General features: G+C 32.3%; 1 protein-coding gene across 1 annotated transcript in view; it reads right to left on the reverse strand.

The window, feature by feature from the left end:
• Positions 1-15,969, reverse strand: part of ASCC3 (activating signal cointegrator 1 complex subunit 3) — a 294,604-nt gene that overhangs the window by 203,063 nt on the left and 75,572 nt on the right. Inside the window, exons 9-10 of the mRNA XM_090279704.1 lie at positions 8,880-9,080; positions 6,370-6,510 (exon numbers count right to left, since the gene is read on the reverse strand). Of these exons, the coding sequence (XP_090135830.1) occupies positions 6,370-6,510; positions 8,880-9,080 (342 nt within the window). The remainder of the gene's footprint in view (positions 1-6,369; positions 6,511-8,879; positions 9,081-15,969) is intronic.

Here is a 15,969-nt window from a genome sequence, read left to right on the forward strand (position 1 = left end):
TAAGCAAAAGTTTGTTGGGGATCGACTATTGGGAAGAAGATGAAGGGAGGATTCTAAAACCCTATCAACAAATTATGGTAGGATATAGGTTGAAGAAAATGCATGCAAATAAGGAAACTAGCATTCTTTATTGTTTACCTATTTATACTATTTGAATCCTTTTTATTTTACTTAGAAAAAGAACAAAAGCAGGGCGTGTGTACTATTTACCACAATTTGTGTTTATCCAAAGGAGACTTTCTCAATAGTTTATGACTCAGTACTCACTCCATGTCTATGATTAGGAATACAAAGATAAAGCTAAGAAGTTTAGAAGCTTATACTTTAAGGAAAAAACAATAACAACACAGCAAAGAAGTGAAATGTAGTCCAAACTCTCACACAATGTGATGGAATGCAATGGTCACCTACGAGGGGGCAGCTGACCCTGTGCAAGCGGCTGCCACTGACTCTGTTTGTAACTCCGGGTACAAACTACACATGCAGCACCAGGATGACTACTGCACACAGCAAGTGAAATCACACATTTTCCTGCACTTTTTCCTCATTCCCTTCTTTTCTACAATGTAACAAACTTAGAGCACTGAAAAGGGGAATCAAATGCAATTATTTGTTTCTGGCTTTGAAATGACTTAACAGAAACTCACATCCATGAAAAATGCACAAAAATTGATAAAGGAGAAAAGCAAGTATGTCCAAAGGATTAGCCAACACAGAATCTGTGATTAAGTATAGAAACTGGCCCTAAGCTTTCTAATTACTTTGCTCTTTTAACTTAATGTCCATAAGAGTATGAACAATCATATTATATTAAAAAAGTAACTAAATGTTGATGTGAAAAAACAAACAAAAAGAAAACATTAAAGGAAGATGATCCCTAATTTTCTTGGTATACTCCCCTGATACTATGAAATAAACAACTTTTCTGCAAAGAAATACTCATGGAATAGGCAAAGTTGTTATTCTAAAATTTTTCAGTGAAAGGAAAGATAGATTCTCAAGTGCTTTTAACTTATAATCTAAGAAAAGGGTCTCACTAAATACATAAATTGCATTCACTACACAGATTTTTCTTCATTGAAAATTGTAGTTCTCTTACTACCCCCTCCAACCCAAATACATTAAGAACAAAACAGTACAGTTAAAAGCAGTGGTGTAAATATAGGAGTGTACTTTTTACTCAAAGCTTTTTAATATATTTTATGAGCATCTTTTAAAACTTATAAAAGATAATAATTAACACTAAGAATTTCATGATTCTTCAGAATCATTTATAGCTTACTTAGTAATAAAAGTAATGAGACGTTTTTCAAACCAGAACTCTCATTACTTCTTAATGGCTCATGCCTTCAATGCAAAAAATAGTTATCCTAGCAAATAATTTTTACATTTCATTGAAGGATTATAAGAGTGGTAGCCTAATTCCATTATGTATAAACACATGGTTAAGCCAATTAAAACTAATCATAGTTCTTAGACATCAAAACTTTCACATTTTAGGTTCTATTCCCATTGTTCAGATGTCTCTCTTAATAAAAAGGAAGCTTAAAATTTATTTTGGTTATTAGTTGCTTAATAATTTAAAATTGAAAATGCCAACAGGAAAAAATAAAGAAACGAGAAAAGGCAAAATGTTTAGTTACAAAGGACTGAAAAGTCATTACTGCCAAAAACACACTAATTATGCTTATGCAGTCACTTGAAAAATTAAGCTTAAAAAGTCAAGATATCACTTTCAATATATAAAAGTGCTATTGTTTTTTATTCTGCTTCTGAAATAGGTACTACTAAAAACAAATTCCAAAACCAAACAAAGAAGACAACTAGAGGAATAAAAAGCAACATTATAACAAATAGAATGCCATATTAATTTCTAAACTGTAATAAATCAATATTTGAGAATATTTATATTTCATCACTAAGACTAGGTTTTTCAACCTGTTTAAAAACTGTATCTGTACTTAAGTAGCTTATTGAATAGTGATGCCAAATGATTAGCATTCTTTACTTATTTATGAAATAGTTACACAGTATTTTATTAAGCTAGATAAATAATTTTATTCTGAATGTCCTGAATATCTTTATGTATTGGAGAGGTTCAGATCTGTAAAATATTTGTAAGTTGAAACAAATCCTTTTGTGCTGATAAACTCTACATTGTGTACTATTTTCACTTCCTCTTAATTTTTTAATTCCATTTTTTATCAGGTTGTTTAAATTTATGTTCCTTTCTTTTTATTTCTTAATAGCAAATAGAACATTGAGTGAGAGAGGGAGGTTGGCGGGGAGAGGGTGGTGATTATTATAAGTAAGCTATAAAACTATGCTGTTATTTTCCAAAGCAAAATATAATCAACACAGTGATATAGCAATTTCAATGCTTAGATATGCAATATAAAGATATATGGGCTAAAGTTAAACTGCTCTCTAATTTAACTATAAATAACTTGATAAAAAATAACATCAAAATTAAGTTTGTAATGATAAATTATGAAAAGACAAATTGATGAAAATGCTATTCCCAGTTACTAATTTGAGTGTATTCAAATGTTTGTGTTCTACATATTTGTTTTGCAACCTTCAACATTAACCCTTTATGCTAGTTTTTCAAAGCTTATTAGGCTTTTATTTCCTATTATATGCTTTTTTTAGTATACATTTCTAGTAAATCATGCACACTCTTTGATTTTTCTAATAGGAAAAGTCTGAAGACACTGTAAAATATCCAAGCAAGAGTTAAATAAAACACAAAATATTGTGTACTACTATGGGAAGTAGGCTCTGCAGGATCCTGGGAAGCTAGAAAAAGAGATTCTCAAGCATACAGTTGAGAACTGTATCCAAATAGGTTCAGAACAAAGAAACATTTCCTTAAACTGAAGACCAGAGACTGTAAGCCTAACTTCTATGAAAGTGGCGTGGCTTAGCAATAATGAGCTTTTTTCTCAACTGTGACAGAACCTTGTATACTGGAACTATATGCCCCTGACAGGAGAAAAAGTATGTATACTGCCTTAGCATCTCCCTCTAACCTGCCTAATGCCTCCTTTAAGAACTCTGTTGTTAATGTGCAACAGAACTTTCTGTGAAAACAGTAATTGTCTATATCTGCATTATCTAATTCAATCACTGGTGATTACTGAACAGCTGAGATGAGGCTAGTGCAAATGAGAGAAAGAATTTTTAATTTTATTACATTTTGTTTAATTTTATTTTAAATAGTCACATGTGGCTAGTGGCTACTATATTGAACAGCCCTGCGCTATAATCCCAATTTGATAAAATGAAGAATACATGGCAAGTTTGTGTGTGTGGTCCTTCCTAAAAATCATTCATGTTGTATGGTTATTAACTATGTAGTTTCAGGTCTACAAAAATTAGCATCACTAACAGAAAGGCTACTCTGGAGGAGAATAAAGAGCAGCACAATGTAGGAGGTTCGTTATAAACTTTTACTGAGGCTAAACACATGGTCCCTGACCTTGCAGAGTTAACAAATATTCGCAAAGGATATAGGAGCTGGTCTAGAAAAGTGCAGAGATGAGCAAATGGAAAAAAAAAGGATGCTCATAAACTTTTTGAAAATATAATTTGTAAATCAATGTAGATTTTTAATGAGTTTGACTTGTTGTATCTGTAAAATGAAGACATTACTCAATAAGGTCCCAGTGCTGGCTGAGTGAGGATGCACACGTATACACTTGGCATAGTTACTGGATTATGATTTGAATTCAAATGCTACTTGGCTGTGTTTCCATAAATATTCTTTCATTAGTATCAATACACGGTTGGATATAGTATAAGAGCAATCAAGATTTCATTTGAGAGTGGTCTAGATTTCTAAGACCATGCCAGATCCAACAGCACAGACTTTGTGGGCAAGGTATTATTTTATAAACATAAATGAATGTTGCTGTTATAAGATTCAGGAAAAAAAATATAAACCACTCACAGGGCTCAAACTGAGTTTTGAAGAATGGGTAAGATTTGAACAAATGCCATTAAATAAAGGAACCATGAGAAAACAAAATGACTGAGGAAACTTACTAAATATCCAAGTTCATTACAGAAAATGTTATTTGAGTAATGCTATTTTAGAAAAGCAAAATTGGTCTGGCCATAATTTATACTGGAAAGCAGTTGAGACACAAGGATGAAAAACAGGCTGGATGCAGACTATGGACAATCCAATGTCATGTAATTTTCCTGATGCTAATCTTTAAGTCTCCAAGCAATAAAAAAGGTATGATTTGATTTAATTTCTTCCCTAAACATCATTGTATCCAACAGGATACAAAACTTAATTTCTTACTTAATTTCTTTAAGTAAGATACATCATAAGAATGATCTCAGATTTTCTAGAATGGTTCCAATTTCAGGAAATTTAACTTTTAATACAATAATTTGTTAAATATCAAATTTTGATTTAATGGATTTTATTACAAAAATAAAACCACACACTAAAAAGAATTATCTATCAGTCTGTATCTTGATTTGGTCAGAGCTCTCTAAGGAGCAGGCCTTGGAACCTAACATATATAATGCTTCTTTATGAAAACATGAACAAACTTTCAGAATCTAATGTGTTCATAGATGGGAACTGTACATAATATTATACTATGTTATACAAATCTGTAAGACTCCCTTCTCTCCTATTGTATGAACTTAAAATTTGAAGCATGATTCGGGTCATTGTGTTAAGTTATATACAAAGAACCAAAATTTGTTAGACAAAGTTACCATATGTAAAGATATACTTTAACAAAATCAAATTTAGAATGATTCAAGGAGAAGCCTGGATGATATTTAATAACTCAAATTTCATAAAGAATATTAAAAATTTGATTATATATCAAAGACTATGAAAAGTCCTTTTAATTAAAAGGCACTTTAAGAAATTATTAAAATACCTCCAGGCAGGTGACACTAAAATAATGATGATAAAAGGCATTATGAATTTAATATTGGATATAATGATTCATTTTTAGAAAAATTAATTTGGAATAATAAGATTCTATAAAAATGTTCTGAGAGAAAATTACATGGGTTTGGATAAACTTTTAAACAAATATTTATGAAAGACAAACTTAAGAATAACTGGTAAAATTGACATAAATGTGGATCATAATGCCCTCTACTCTTATCAACCCCAAAGTACATTTAACTGGAACGTGGGTTTCTATCTTTGCATGTGGTTCATGAACTTGGCATATCTGTTGTAGTGCGTGAATGGTGACACCCAACCAGATACATCCACCCAGAAACTGATTGTAACCTTATTTGTAAAAAGGCTCTTTGGAGATGTAATTATGGTAAAAGATTTTGAGATGTATTCGTATTGGGTTAGAGAAAGAAGTAAATCCAACGAACAGTGTCCTTAGGAGAGAAGAGTAGGGGAAAGGACAACCAGGGAAAGTCACGTGAAGACACAGGTATTTGGAGTGACATGTCTACAGGCCAAGGAATGCCAAGAATTGCCAGCAGTCACCAGAAACTAGGAGAAAGTCCTGGAAAGGTACTCTATCAGAGTCACCAAAAGAAACTGGTAACACCTGATTTCAGACTTCTGGCCTCCAGAACTGCGACAGAGTCAAGTTTCTGTTACTTTAATCCAACCAGCTTGTAGTAAATTGTTATGGTGGTCCAAGGAAACTAACATGCCCTCCAATCACATTTAAGTCAATGTTCATTCAGTTTTCCAAAAACTGTATACCTATTTTCTATCAAACTTCCCTAATTATCCCATTACTATTTGGTCTCTTACTATTTTATTTTAAAAGGACTGTGAACATCACTTTACTTACATGTTGTACCCGTTAATGATAACCTAAGTGTAGCTCTAATACAGTTTTTGCCTACCCAGTCATAAGATCCTTGAAGGCAGGAACTGTGTATTTTGAATGTCTTTGCTGTCATGCATTTCACCTATGTACAGTGCAGGATTAAGGGATTTACTACTTGGTAAAATAAAGAATGACTAAAAACTTTTAAGTTAAATCATCCTATGGAATGGCTTTGGATACTAGGGATTTATTGAATACACATTTTTCTGCTCCTAAAATTGAAGTCTGTCTTATCAACATCTTTATTCCCTTCTGTTTTAAAAGAACAATATTTATCGTCAATAGACTTAAAATCTATATCAGGAATGAATTTAACTCAAGGTATAGTAAAAATCACAAAGTTAGAAGGGGTGCCATAAAGCAAAGCCTCACCAAAAATCTCTTTTGTAGAGATGTGGTTACAATTAAAAGTTCATTACGTTATGTCTGTACTACATTTTATAGTTACATCAGATATAGCTGTTTAACAATTTTCACAATTACCTTAAAAAAACAACGAATTAAATAATCTAAGCATGCAACATACCTGAGTTCGTAAAATTTCATTTTTTGACAACTGCATGTCGCCAGTCAATTCTTTCACAACGATGCCCAGTGGCTCTAGACGTTTGCTGAAGTAACGTGTCATTTCAGCTGCCAAGGCTTTCATTGGAGCGACATATACAATCTGTACAAAAGAAGCACTAGCTTGATGAATGAGCAAAAACTACAATGTTATTTGTTCCACAGTAGTCAATATAAGTCATAATTTATTGTGAATTATGATTCTAGACACTTCAAGTGAAAAATCTTAATAGTGATATATGAAAAGTACTTATCTTTGTTGAATAAGTATACAGCTGTTTAAAGGATAATGGAATTTGTTTATAAAGTTTTAGCACTTGGAAAATTGGTTCTACGTCAGAGCTAAATGTATTTTCATAGCTTTTCATAAGAGTAATGAGATTTTCATAACAAACAAAGATTGCCTTAATAATAATGAAGTAAATCAAGTAACATTCTTTTTTTTTTAAATTTTATTTTTTGTTTTTTCAATTACAGTCGTCCCATTTTCCCCCCATTGCTCCCCACTCCCAGCCCATTCCCTCTCCCACAATCATATCCCTCCCCGTTGTCCATGAGTCACTCATACACGTTCCCTGACTGGACCCTTCCCTTACTTATCCCCCTTCTCTCCCTCCCCCCACCCCCTACTGACTACTATTCTAGTCTTTGCCTATTTAGTTCGTTTGTTTGTGTTGTTCTTTAGTTTCCTGTATTAGGTGATATCATATGGTATTTTGCTTTCTTTGCCTGGCTTATTTCACTAAGCATAATTCTCTCTAGTTCCATCCATGTTGTCGCAAATGGCAGGAGTTCCTTCTTTCTTTCTGCTACATAGTATTCCATTGTGTAGATGTACCACAGTTTTTTGATCCACTCATCTACAGATGGGCACTTAGGCTGTTTCCAGCACTTAGCTATTGTAAACAAGGCTGCTATGAACATAGGGGTGCATAGGTTTTAGGATTTTTCGGGTATAATCCTAGCAGTGGAATCACTGGTTCAAAAGGCAGTTCCATTTTTAGTTTTTTGAGGTAATTCCATACTGTTCTCCATAGTGGCTGCACCAGTCTGCATTCCCACCAACAGTGCTCTAGGGTTCCCTTTCTCCACATCCTCGCCAGCACTTGTTGTTTGTTGATTTGTTGATAATGGCCATTCTGACAGGTGTAAAGTGGTATCTCATTGTGGTTTTTACTTGCATCTCTCTGATGGCCAATGATGTTGAGCATTTTTTCATGTGCCTATGGACCTTATGTATGTTCTCTTCGGAGAAGTGTCTGTTCGGGTCCTTTGCCCATTTTTTAATTGGGTTGTTTGTTTTCTTGGTGTTGAGTTATATAAGCTCTTTATATATTTTGGAGATCAGTCCCCTGTCTGAGATATTATTGGCAAATATGTTTTTCCATATGGTTGGTTTCCTTTTCATCTTGCTGATGTTTTCTTTTGATGAGCAGAAACTTTTTAGTTTGATGTAGTCCCATTTGTTTATTTTTTCCTTTATTTCTCTTGCCTTAGGAGATGTATCCGTGAAGATATTGTTACATAGGATATCTGAAATTTTCCTGCCTATGTTTTCCTCTAGGACTTTTATGGTGTCACGGCTTACATTTAAGTCTTTAATCCATCTTGAGTTTATTCTCGTGTGTGGTATAAGTTGGTGGTCTAGTTTCATTTTTTTGCACGTCCCTGTCCAGTTCTCCCAGCACCATTTGTTAAAGAGGCTCTTCTCACTCCATTTTATGTTCCTTCCTCCTTTATCAAAGATTAATTGACCATAGAGGCCTGGGTTTATTTCTGGGCTTTCAATTCTGTTCCACTGATCTATATGTCTGTTCTTATGCCATACCAGACTGTTTTGATCACAGTGGCTTTGAAGTATTGTTTGATGTCTGGTATCGTGATTCCTCCTGCTGTGTTCTTCTGTTTCAAGATTGCTTTTGCTATTCGGGGTCTTTTTTGGTTCCATATGAATTTTTGGAGGATTTGTTCTAGTTCAGTGAAATATGTCATTGGTATTTTAATAGGGATTGCATTGAATCTGTAAATTGCTTTGGGTAGTATGGCCATTTTGATGATGTTGATTCTTCCCATCCAAGAACATGGTATTTGCTTCCATTTATTTGTATCTTCCTTAATTTCTTCATAATTTTCAGTGTACAGGTCTTTTATCTCTTTGGTTAAGTTTATTCCTAGGTACTTTATTTTTCTTGTTGCTATAGTAAATGGTATTTTCTTTTTTGCCTCTGTCTCTGATATTTTATTGTTGGTGTACAGAAATGCCTTAGATTTCTGTATATTTATTTTGTACCCTGCTATTTTGCCAAATTCACTTATTATATCGAGTAGTCTTTTAGTGGAGCTTATAGGGTTTTCTAGGTGACTTCATATATATAATCCTAAAAAAATTCCAGATTTTATACAACACGCATAACTGCCAAATAATTTTAATTTTACAATTAAAAAAGCTGTTGTGATTTGTTAATTTCCTACCTTAAATTCATTCTTTTTGATAACACCTTGTTGAAAATGTTGGCGAATTTCATGTAAAACTGTGAGCATTGCAATGTTGGTCTTCCCAGCTCCAGTAGGAGCACAAATCAACATGTTCTCGTTGGTGTTGTAGGCAGTCTCAAACACAATTGACTGAATTCTATTGAGTCTCCGCATTCCTTTAAAAGCCAGCTGACCAATCTAAAAAAGCAAATGACCCATTATAAGTGATAATTATCTGAAGGACCCATACAAAACAATAAATGCAAACATTTATTTCCCTTGGTTTAAAAAAAAAAGACTAATTAGTTCAATCTCTCAATGTGCCCTTTATTTCAAATGAAATGCATGCAGTTGAGATCAATTAACAACTATTATAAAATTCTAATGTATTTGGGAATTGCAACTTGCATAATTAAAAATATATGTATAATAGGACTATCCCTGTAGCTTTGTACACAATCCTAAATATAAAACAAAAATAAATTAATAAATCAGGGAAACAAAATTAAACATAGGTATCCTTTGAGTTCATATAATGATATTCTAGTTTATTTAGATTAAAGATGACTAATGAATGTACAAACAAGAAACTTCCTGGTAATATAAATTGACAGAAATTTGTTTCCATATCTTATGGGTTAAGAGAACTTTTTGAAAAGGCAGCTACAATCATAGGAACAACAGCTGCAGATTACATGTATTCAGAGCTTACACTACAACATTTTCAATTTTAAGTGCTTTGATATATTCTCTTGTTTCATCATGAGTACAATTCTATGGTATAGGCATTACAGTTATGTTCTTGTAATAGAGAAAAAAATTAAGACAGAGCGACTGAATAATTTTTTCTAGAGTCTTCCTATATAAAAAGTCTTTGCCGGTGAAAACTAATTTCTGAGAGTAAATCAAAACATTGGATGGGAATAACATAAAACTGCAATGGCTATATTAATGTCAGGAAAATAAATAAATTTTAAAGACAACAATATTAGCATAAATAAAGACAGTGGTTTCACAACAAAGCAGAGGTCATACTTAACAGTCCTAAATGATTTTTGTATCTACTAACAGATCTTAAAAATACATGAAGCAAAAGCTGACAGTCATGTAAAGGGAAACAGACATATCCAAAATTAATAATATTTTAATAGCACTGTCCAATATTTGATATAACAAGTAGGCATGAAAATCAGCAAAGCTATAGACTTGAACAGCTAGCTCTTCAATCAATTTAAACTGACTGACATTTATTCAACTTAAAAATAACAGAATATACATTCTCTTCAATTGCTCATGGAATATTTACTAAGATATACCAAATTCTGGGTCATAAAACAAATCTCAATAAAATGAAAATGAAGAAATTCATACAAAGTATATATTCTCTAATCACAATGAAATTAGATTAGAAATCCTTAAAGACCCTTAGAAAAAAATCCAAATATTTGGAACTAAACAACACATTTCCTGAATAACACATGGATTAAAGAAGAAATATTAAGGGATATTAAGTATTCTTAACTAATGGAAAACAAAAACCCAGAATTTGTGGATGTTGCTAAAGCAATACTTAGGAGTTATAACACTACCTATATGAAAAAGAAGAAAGGTTTCAAATGAATGACTTCATCATCCAAAATAAAATATTAGAACAAAGGGAAAATCAAAGCCAAATTAATCAGAATAAAGGAAAATAAAGATCAAAGTTGATATAAATGAAATGGGAAACAGAAAAGCTTTTTCTTTGTGAAGATCAATAAAACTAATTTCTAAGCAAGTTAATCAAGAAAAAGAGTGAAGACACAAATTACCAAAGTCAAGAATGAGAAAGGTGGTACACTACAGGTATCAAAAACTAACAAGGAAATATTATAAACAAATTTATGTCAATAAACTTGACCACTTCGATGAAATTATCTTAAAACACACAAATTACTAAAGTTCACTCAAAAGATACATATACTATGCTTAAACAACTCTCTATGTATTAAAGAAACTAAAGTTAAATTTTTTTTCCACAAAGAAAACATCAAGTCCAGGTAGCTTCATTGGTAAATTCTACCTATCTACCTAACATTTAAAAAGGACATAATACCAATTTTACATGGAGTTTTAGATTATTCAAAAATGTTGGAGATATGAGATATTCATGCACAAGTGTTTATATGTACAGTACATATACTTCTTTTTCTCCTGGCTGAAACCTAGAAATGATACAATTGGGACATGTTTAATTCCTTAAAAGTTGTCAAGACTGTTTTTCAAAGTGATTGTACCATTTTATTTCTTTTTAATTAAAAAATGATTGATTTTAGAGAGAGGAAGGGGGAAAGAGGGGCAGAGAGAGAGAGAGAGAGAGAGAGAGAGAGAGATTGATTTGTTCTTCCGCTTATTTATGTATTCATTGGTTGATTCTTATACGTGAGCTGACTGAGGATTGAATCCGCAACCTTGGCATCATGTTTTTATTGTTAAAATATAGAACTATAATTTTAATGTTGATTTTGTATCCTCCAATCTTCCTAAAATTCATTTACTAATTTTAGAGGTTTTTTTTGTAGATTCCAACAGGCTTAATGCAGAGAAAATCTGTCATCTCTAAATAGTTTTTCTTCTTCGCTTCCTATATGAATGTCTTTATTTTTTAAACAAAAACATTTTTTTTTCTTTCTGAATTTTACTGACTAGCACCCCAGCACAATGTTAAGTGGTGAGAGTAACATCCCTGTTTTATTATCGATTTTAGGGGAAAGCATTTGGTCCTTCACATTAAGTATGGTATGAGCTGTAGTATTTTTGTAGATACCCTTTATTAGGTTGAGGAATTCCTTTTTATTTCTAGTTTGCTGAGAGATTGTTTGTTTTAAATTAGGAGTGGGTTTAAGATTTTGTTGAATTCTTTTCCTGCACATAGTGAAATGCTCATATGGTTTTTCTATTGTAGTTTATTCTTATGGTGAATTACATTGATTTCTGAAAGTTAAACACACCCCACATTCCTGTGATAAACCCTGTTAGATGATGACATATTATTATACTGTAGAATTTGATATACTAAAATTTTATAATTTTTTCTATGTTTATAAAGAATACTGGTCTCTATTATTGTTTCTGATTTTGATATCAGGGAAATGCTCACATCTCAGAATGAGTGGGGAATGGTCTAAAACCAGAAACAACTGAAAATGTCAATCAAACACATGAATGGATAAACACAACATGGCATATTCATATAGCAGACTACTACTCAGTAATAACGCATGAATTATTGAAACATGTAACAAAATGAATGAATCTCAAAATGATTATTTTAAAAGAAAAAAGCCAGACAAAAAGAGAATACATACTGCATGTTTACATTTATATAAAAATCTAGAAAACACAGACAAATCTATAGTGACAGGGAGCAGACTAGTTAATGCTTGGGGATAAGGAGATAAGCAGAGAGAAAAACATAAAAGGAATTGCAGGGGGTCAACAAAGTACTTTTTGGAAGTGACAGTTATGTGCAGTGTCATGTGATGGTGATGGGTTCACACATGTTTACATATGTTAAACTCATCAAATTGTCACTTTAAGAATATATGGTTTATTGTATGGTAATTATACCTTAATAAAACCATTTGTAAAATAATATAAAATACAATATAGACATATATTATATTCTCTTATGCTCTTGTCTGGACAAAACACACTTTGAAGAGATCAAAGCAATTTCTCTAAGTCCTGAAAACTCTTAAGCAGGTCAATTAAACATCTGAGAGTATCCATAATACTTTCTTTACCAATTTCTACTGATCAATCAGCTTTGGGTAGGCAGTGCATTTTTCAGAACATGGGATTCGGGGTCAGAAGCTCAGGTTAAAATATTGGCTTTGCCACTATTTTCAGTTTAACTTTGAAGATAATATCTCTGAGTTCTGTTTACTCTGTAAAATAAAGTTAGTGATATTATTATGCAAGAAAACTATAAACAGCCAACAATTTTAGAGTGCTTACTATGGAACAATCACAGGGTAAATCCTTCATACAAATCACCTTTATTTTTTGTAATAACTATATCAAACTATTTTATAGATGAGAAAACAGAGACTTCAAAAAACTTGTTTAACACAGCTATAAATACTAGAACTAGGATTTGAACTCTGACAATATAACTTCAGAATCACAGTCATTAATTGATAATGTTTATAGGCCACATAGTATAAACCATACAGAGCAGGAAATTATTAAATGTGTTATAATAAATGAATAGTATCTATTATCATTACTGTCACAAGTCATCTTAATTTTTATGAGACTTACTAAAACAGTGCCGTGAATGAATGTTGCAATTTCCAAATGTTTATAGACTCTTGACAAGAATACAGTCTGCTATTCCTAAATTAAAAATCTGATTTAACATTCCAGATCAAAAATTTTTCAAAGACTTCTCACTGTTAATTTTAACTGTATAGGATATGCAAGATTTTTGAAGGCACAGAGTGTTCCCCAAACAGGACCCTTCAAACTATAAACCCTTGCTATCTTCCACCACCGCTATTTATATATACTATGCTCTGATCATTCTTTGTGCTTTGCACTACCTATAATACCCTTCCCAACCCAGAGAAATGCTTCATTATCATTCAAGTTCAATTGTGATCTCTGGCCATCTCCAATTCCCTAAGCAATTATTACATTTACTGATTTATACTTTGGCATATTTAAAAAGATTTAAGGAACTCCCGCTTCTCTCAACAGCTAGACATTCAAACGACCCTCATTTTATATTGTCATTATGACCCTTAACCACTGCACTGAAATGAAGGATTCTATTTTATTAATCTTTATATAGTTTCCTAGCACCTAACCAATTGCTGGGAACATAATAAGTAAATAAGTAAATTTTAATTGACTAATAAATCAGTTGAATAAAAGAAAAGTCTTTATAAGATATGCATGCACTGCATGCCTAATATCCTCTAAAGAAAGAGTAAACTGGAACTAACCAAAATACATATATAGCAGTTCGGGAAAAAAAACAACAACTATTTAACCTTAAATTAAAAACTTATTTCTTGCCCTGGCCAGGTGCTCAGTGGTTGGAGCATCGTCCTGTACACCAAAAAGGTTACAGGTTCAGTCCCTCATCAGGGTGAGTAAGGGAGGTAGCGAATCGATGTTTCTCTCTCTCTCTCCCTTCCTCTTTCTAAAATTGATGGATGTATCATTGGGTGAGGATTAAGAAAATTTTTAAAACTTATTTCTTATGTTCTTAAAGATTATAGTTCAAGCAATAAGTAATCTAAAACATGAGAAGAATATACTGACTTACTGTATAAGGAAGTTTACAACAGTGTATTTATTCAATCCTATAATCATTTACTTATCACTTGTATAGTTTTTATCCTTTCATTTCTGTTATCCCTGATCTGAAGTAAACCAGCATTAACCCTCACTGGTGCTACTAGCAAAGTTTTCTACCATTCATCAATCTATTTTTCACATGGCAGCCGGATGGAGCTTTAAAAATGTACTTATTATCTTACTTAAAATCATGCAGAGACTTTCTGCTGTATTGCAGATAACCTAAGGCCTTTACCATAACCTACAAGTCCCCACGTAATAGGGCTCTTATCTTCCTTTCCTAATTTGTCTTGATCATTTACTCTGCTCAGCGATGCCAATCTCCAGACAGGTCCTTGAACATACCAGCTGAGCCAAGATTTAGTCTAGCTCTAAGTCTTTGTTCTGCCTGGAATACATTGTGTACACTGTGCTTTCATATTTTACCATGGCCTGCTTCATGGTATTTTGTTCCCAGCTCAGGTACCTCTCTTGACACCTCCAAGAGACTTAATTTAAATTAACTGTGATGTCCCATTCCTATGTACTAGTCTGTATCATTTACTAAAAACTTATTCATATTAGTATTTGAAGTAATCGGATTGTTTAGTAGTGAATATGTTGATTTTTTAAAGTCTTCTCCCCTCATTACACTGTAAGCTGTATAACTACCCTTCTTAGACCATTTAAACTATTTTTGGCATAGAGATTCAATAAATATTTGTCATATGAATGGATGGTGAAACCAGCCATGAATGGGAACTCAAATTTTCTTTAATGTTTCCTGTTAAGGAGGCCCAAAGTCATTTATTTTATGAGTACACATACACACCAGTGAATACTTAAAGACCTTTAAATAATAAGTCCCTCGACTTATTGTCCTCGACATTCTCTTTTTTGTTTGTAATATGCCTGATTCTTCAATGGCTAATTATCAAAAACCAAATTTTTGAGGTAGAACCAATGATTTGATGATTACCAAAATGTGAGAGAGTGGAAAGAAATGAGTTATATCAAAGATTACCTTTTTCCCCATGAGTAGCTGGATGGCAGTTCTATTGATATAAGAAAAGCTATGAGGACGGACAGAGAGAGGAAAAAAAACAACATTCTATTTGAAAGGCCCATTACATGTCCAAGTAGAAATTTCAAACAGCCAACTGCATATCAATTTGAAGGTCAAAGACTGTTTTAAATTCATTTAAAGAGAGGTATAGTAACTTTCCCAAGGTTACAGAGTAGTAGCAGACCTAAAATAAAATTTCACACTTTACTGAAAATAATGTAAGACCAAACGTCAGACACTCTCATGGTAGTAAAATCTTAAGGACTGGGACTACATATTAAAAAACAAATGAGTTCTACAAGTAAAAAATATATAGTGTTTAAAAAACTTGAAACACTCCTACTCTGGATCAACACTGTCCAATAAAAATATAATGCAAGCCAAATATGTAAATTTAAGTTTTCTAGCAGAAATATTTTAAAACATTTAAAAAGAAGTGAAATTTTATAACTTTATTTAACCTAACGTATATTTTAATATGTAACAATAAATTAACAATGAAACACTTTGCGTTCTTTTTTCATATTAAGTCTGAGAAATTAGTATATTTCATACTTAGAGCACTTCTCAATCCAGACTAACCGTGTTTTAAATGCTCAACTGCCACATGTGACTACCATGTTAAATAGTGCAGCTCTACACAGCTTCCAGATTACCTACATAATGTTTTAAAACTGATTAATACTGTTAGAA

This window comes from Furipterus horrens, unplaced genomic scaffold, assembly GCF_987537825.1.
Source record: "Furipterus horrens unplaced genomic scaffold, mFurHor1.1.pri manual_scaffold_6, whole genome shotgun sequence".
NCBI classification, from domain to species: domain Eukaryota; kingdom Metazoa; phylum Chordata; class Mammalia; order Chiroptera; family Furipteridae; genus Furipterus; species Furipterus horrens.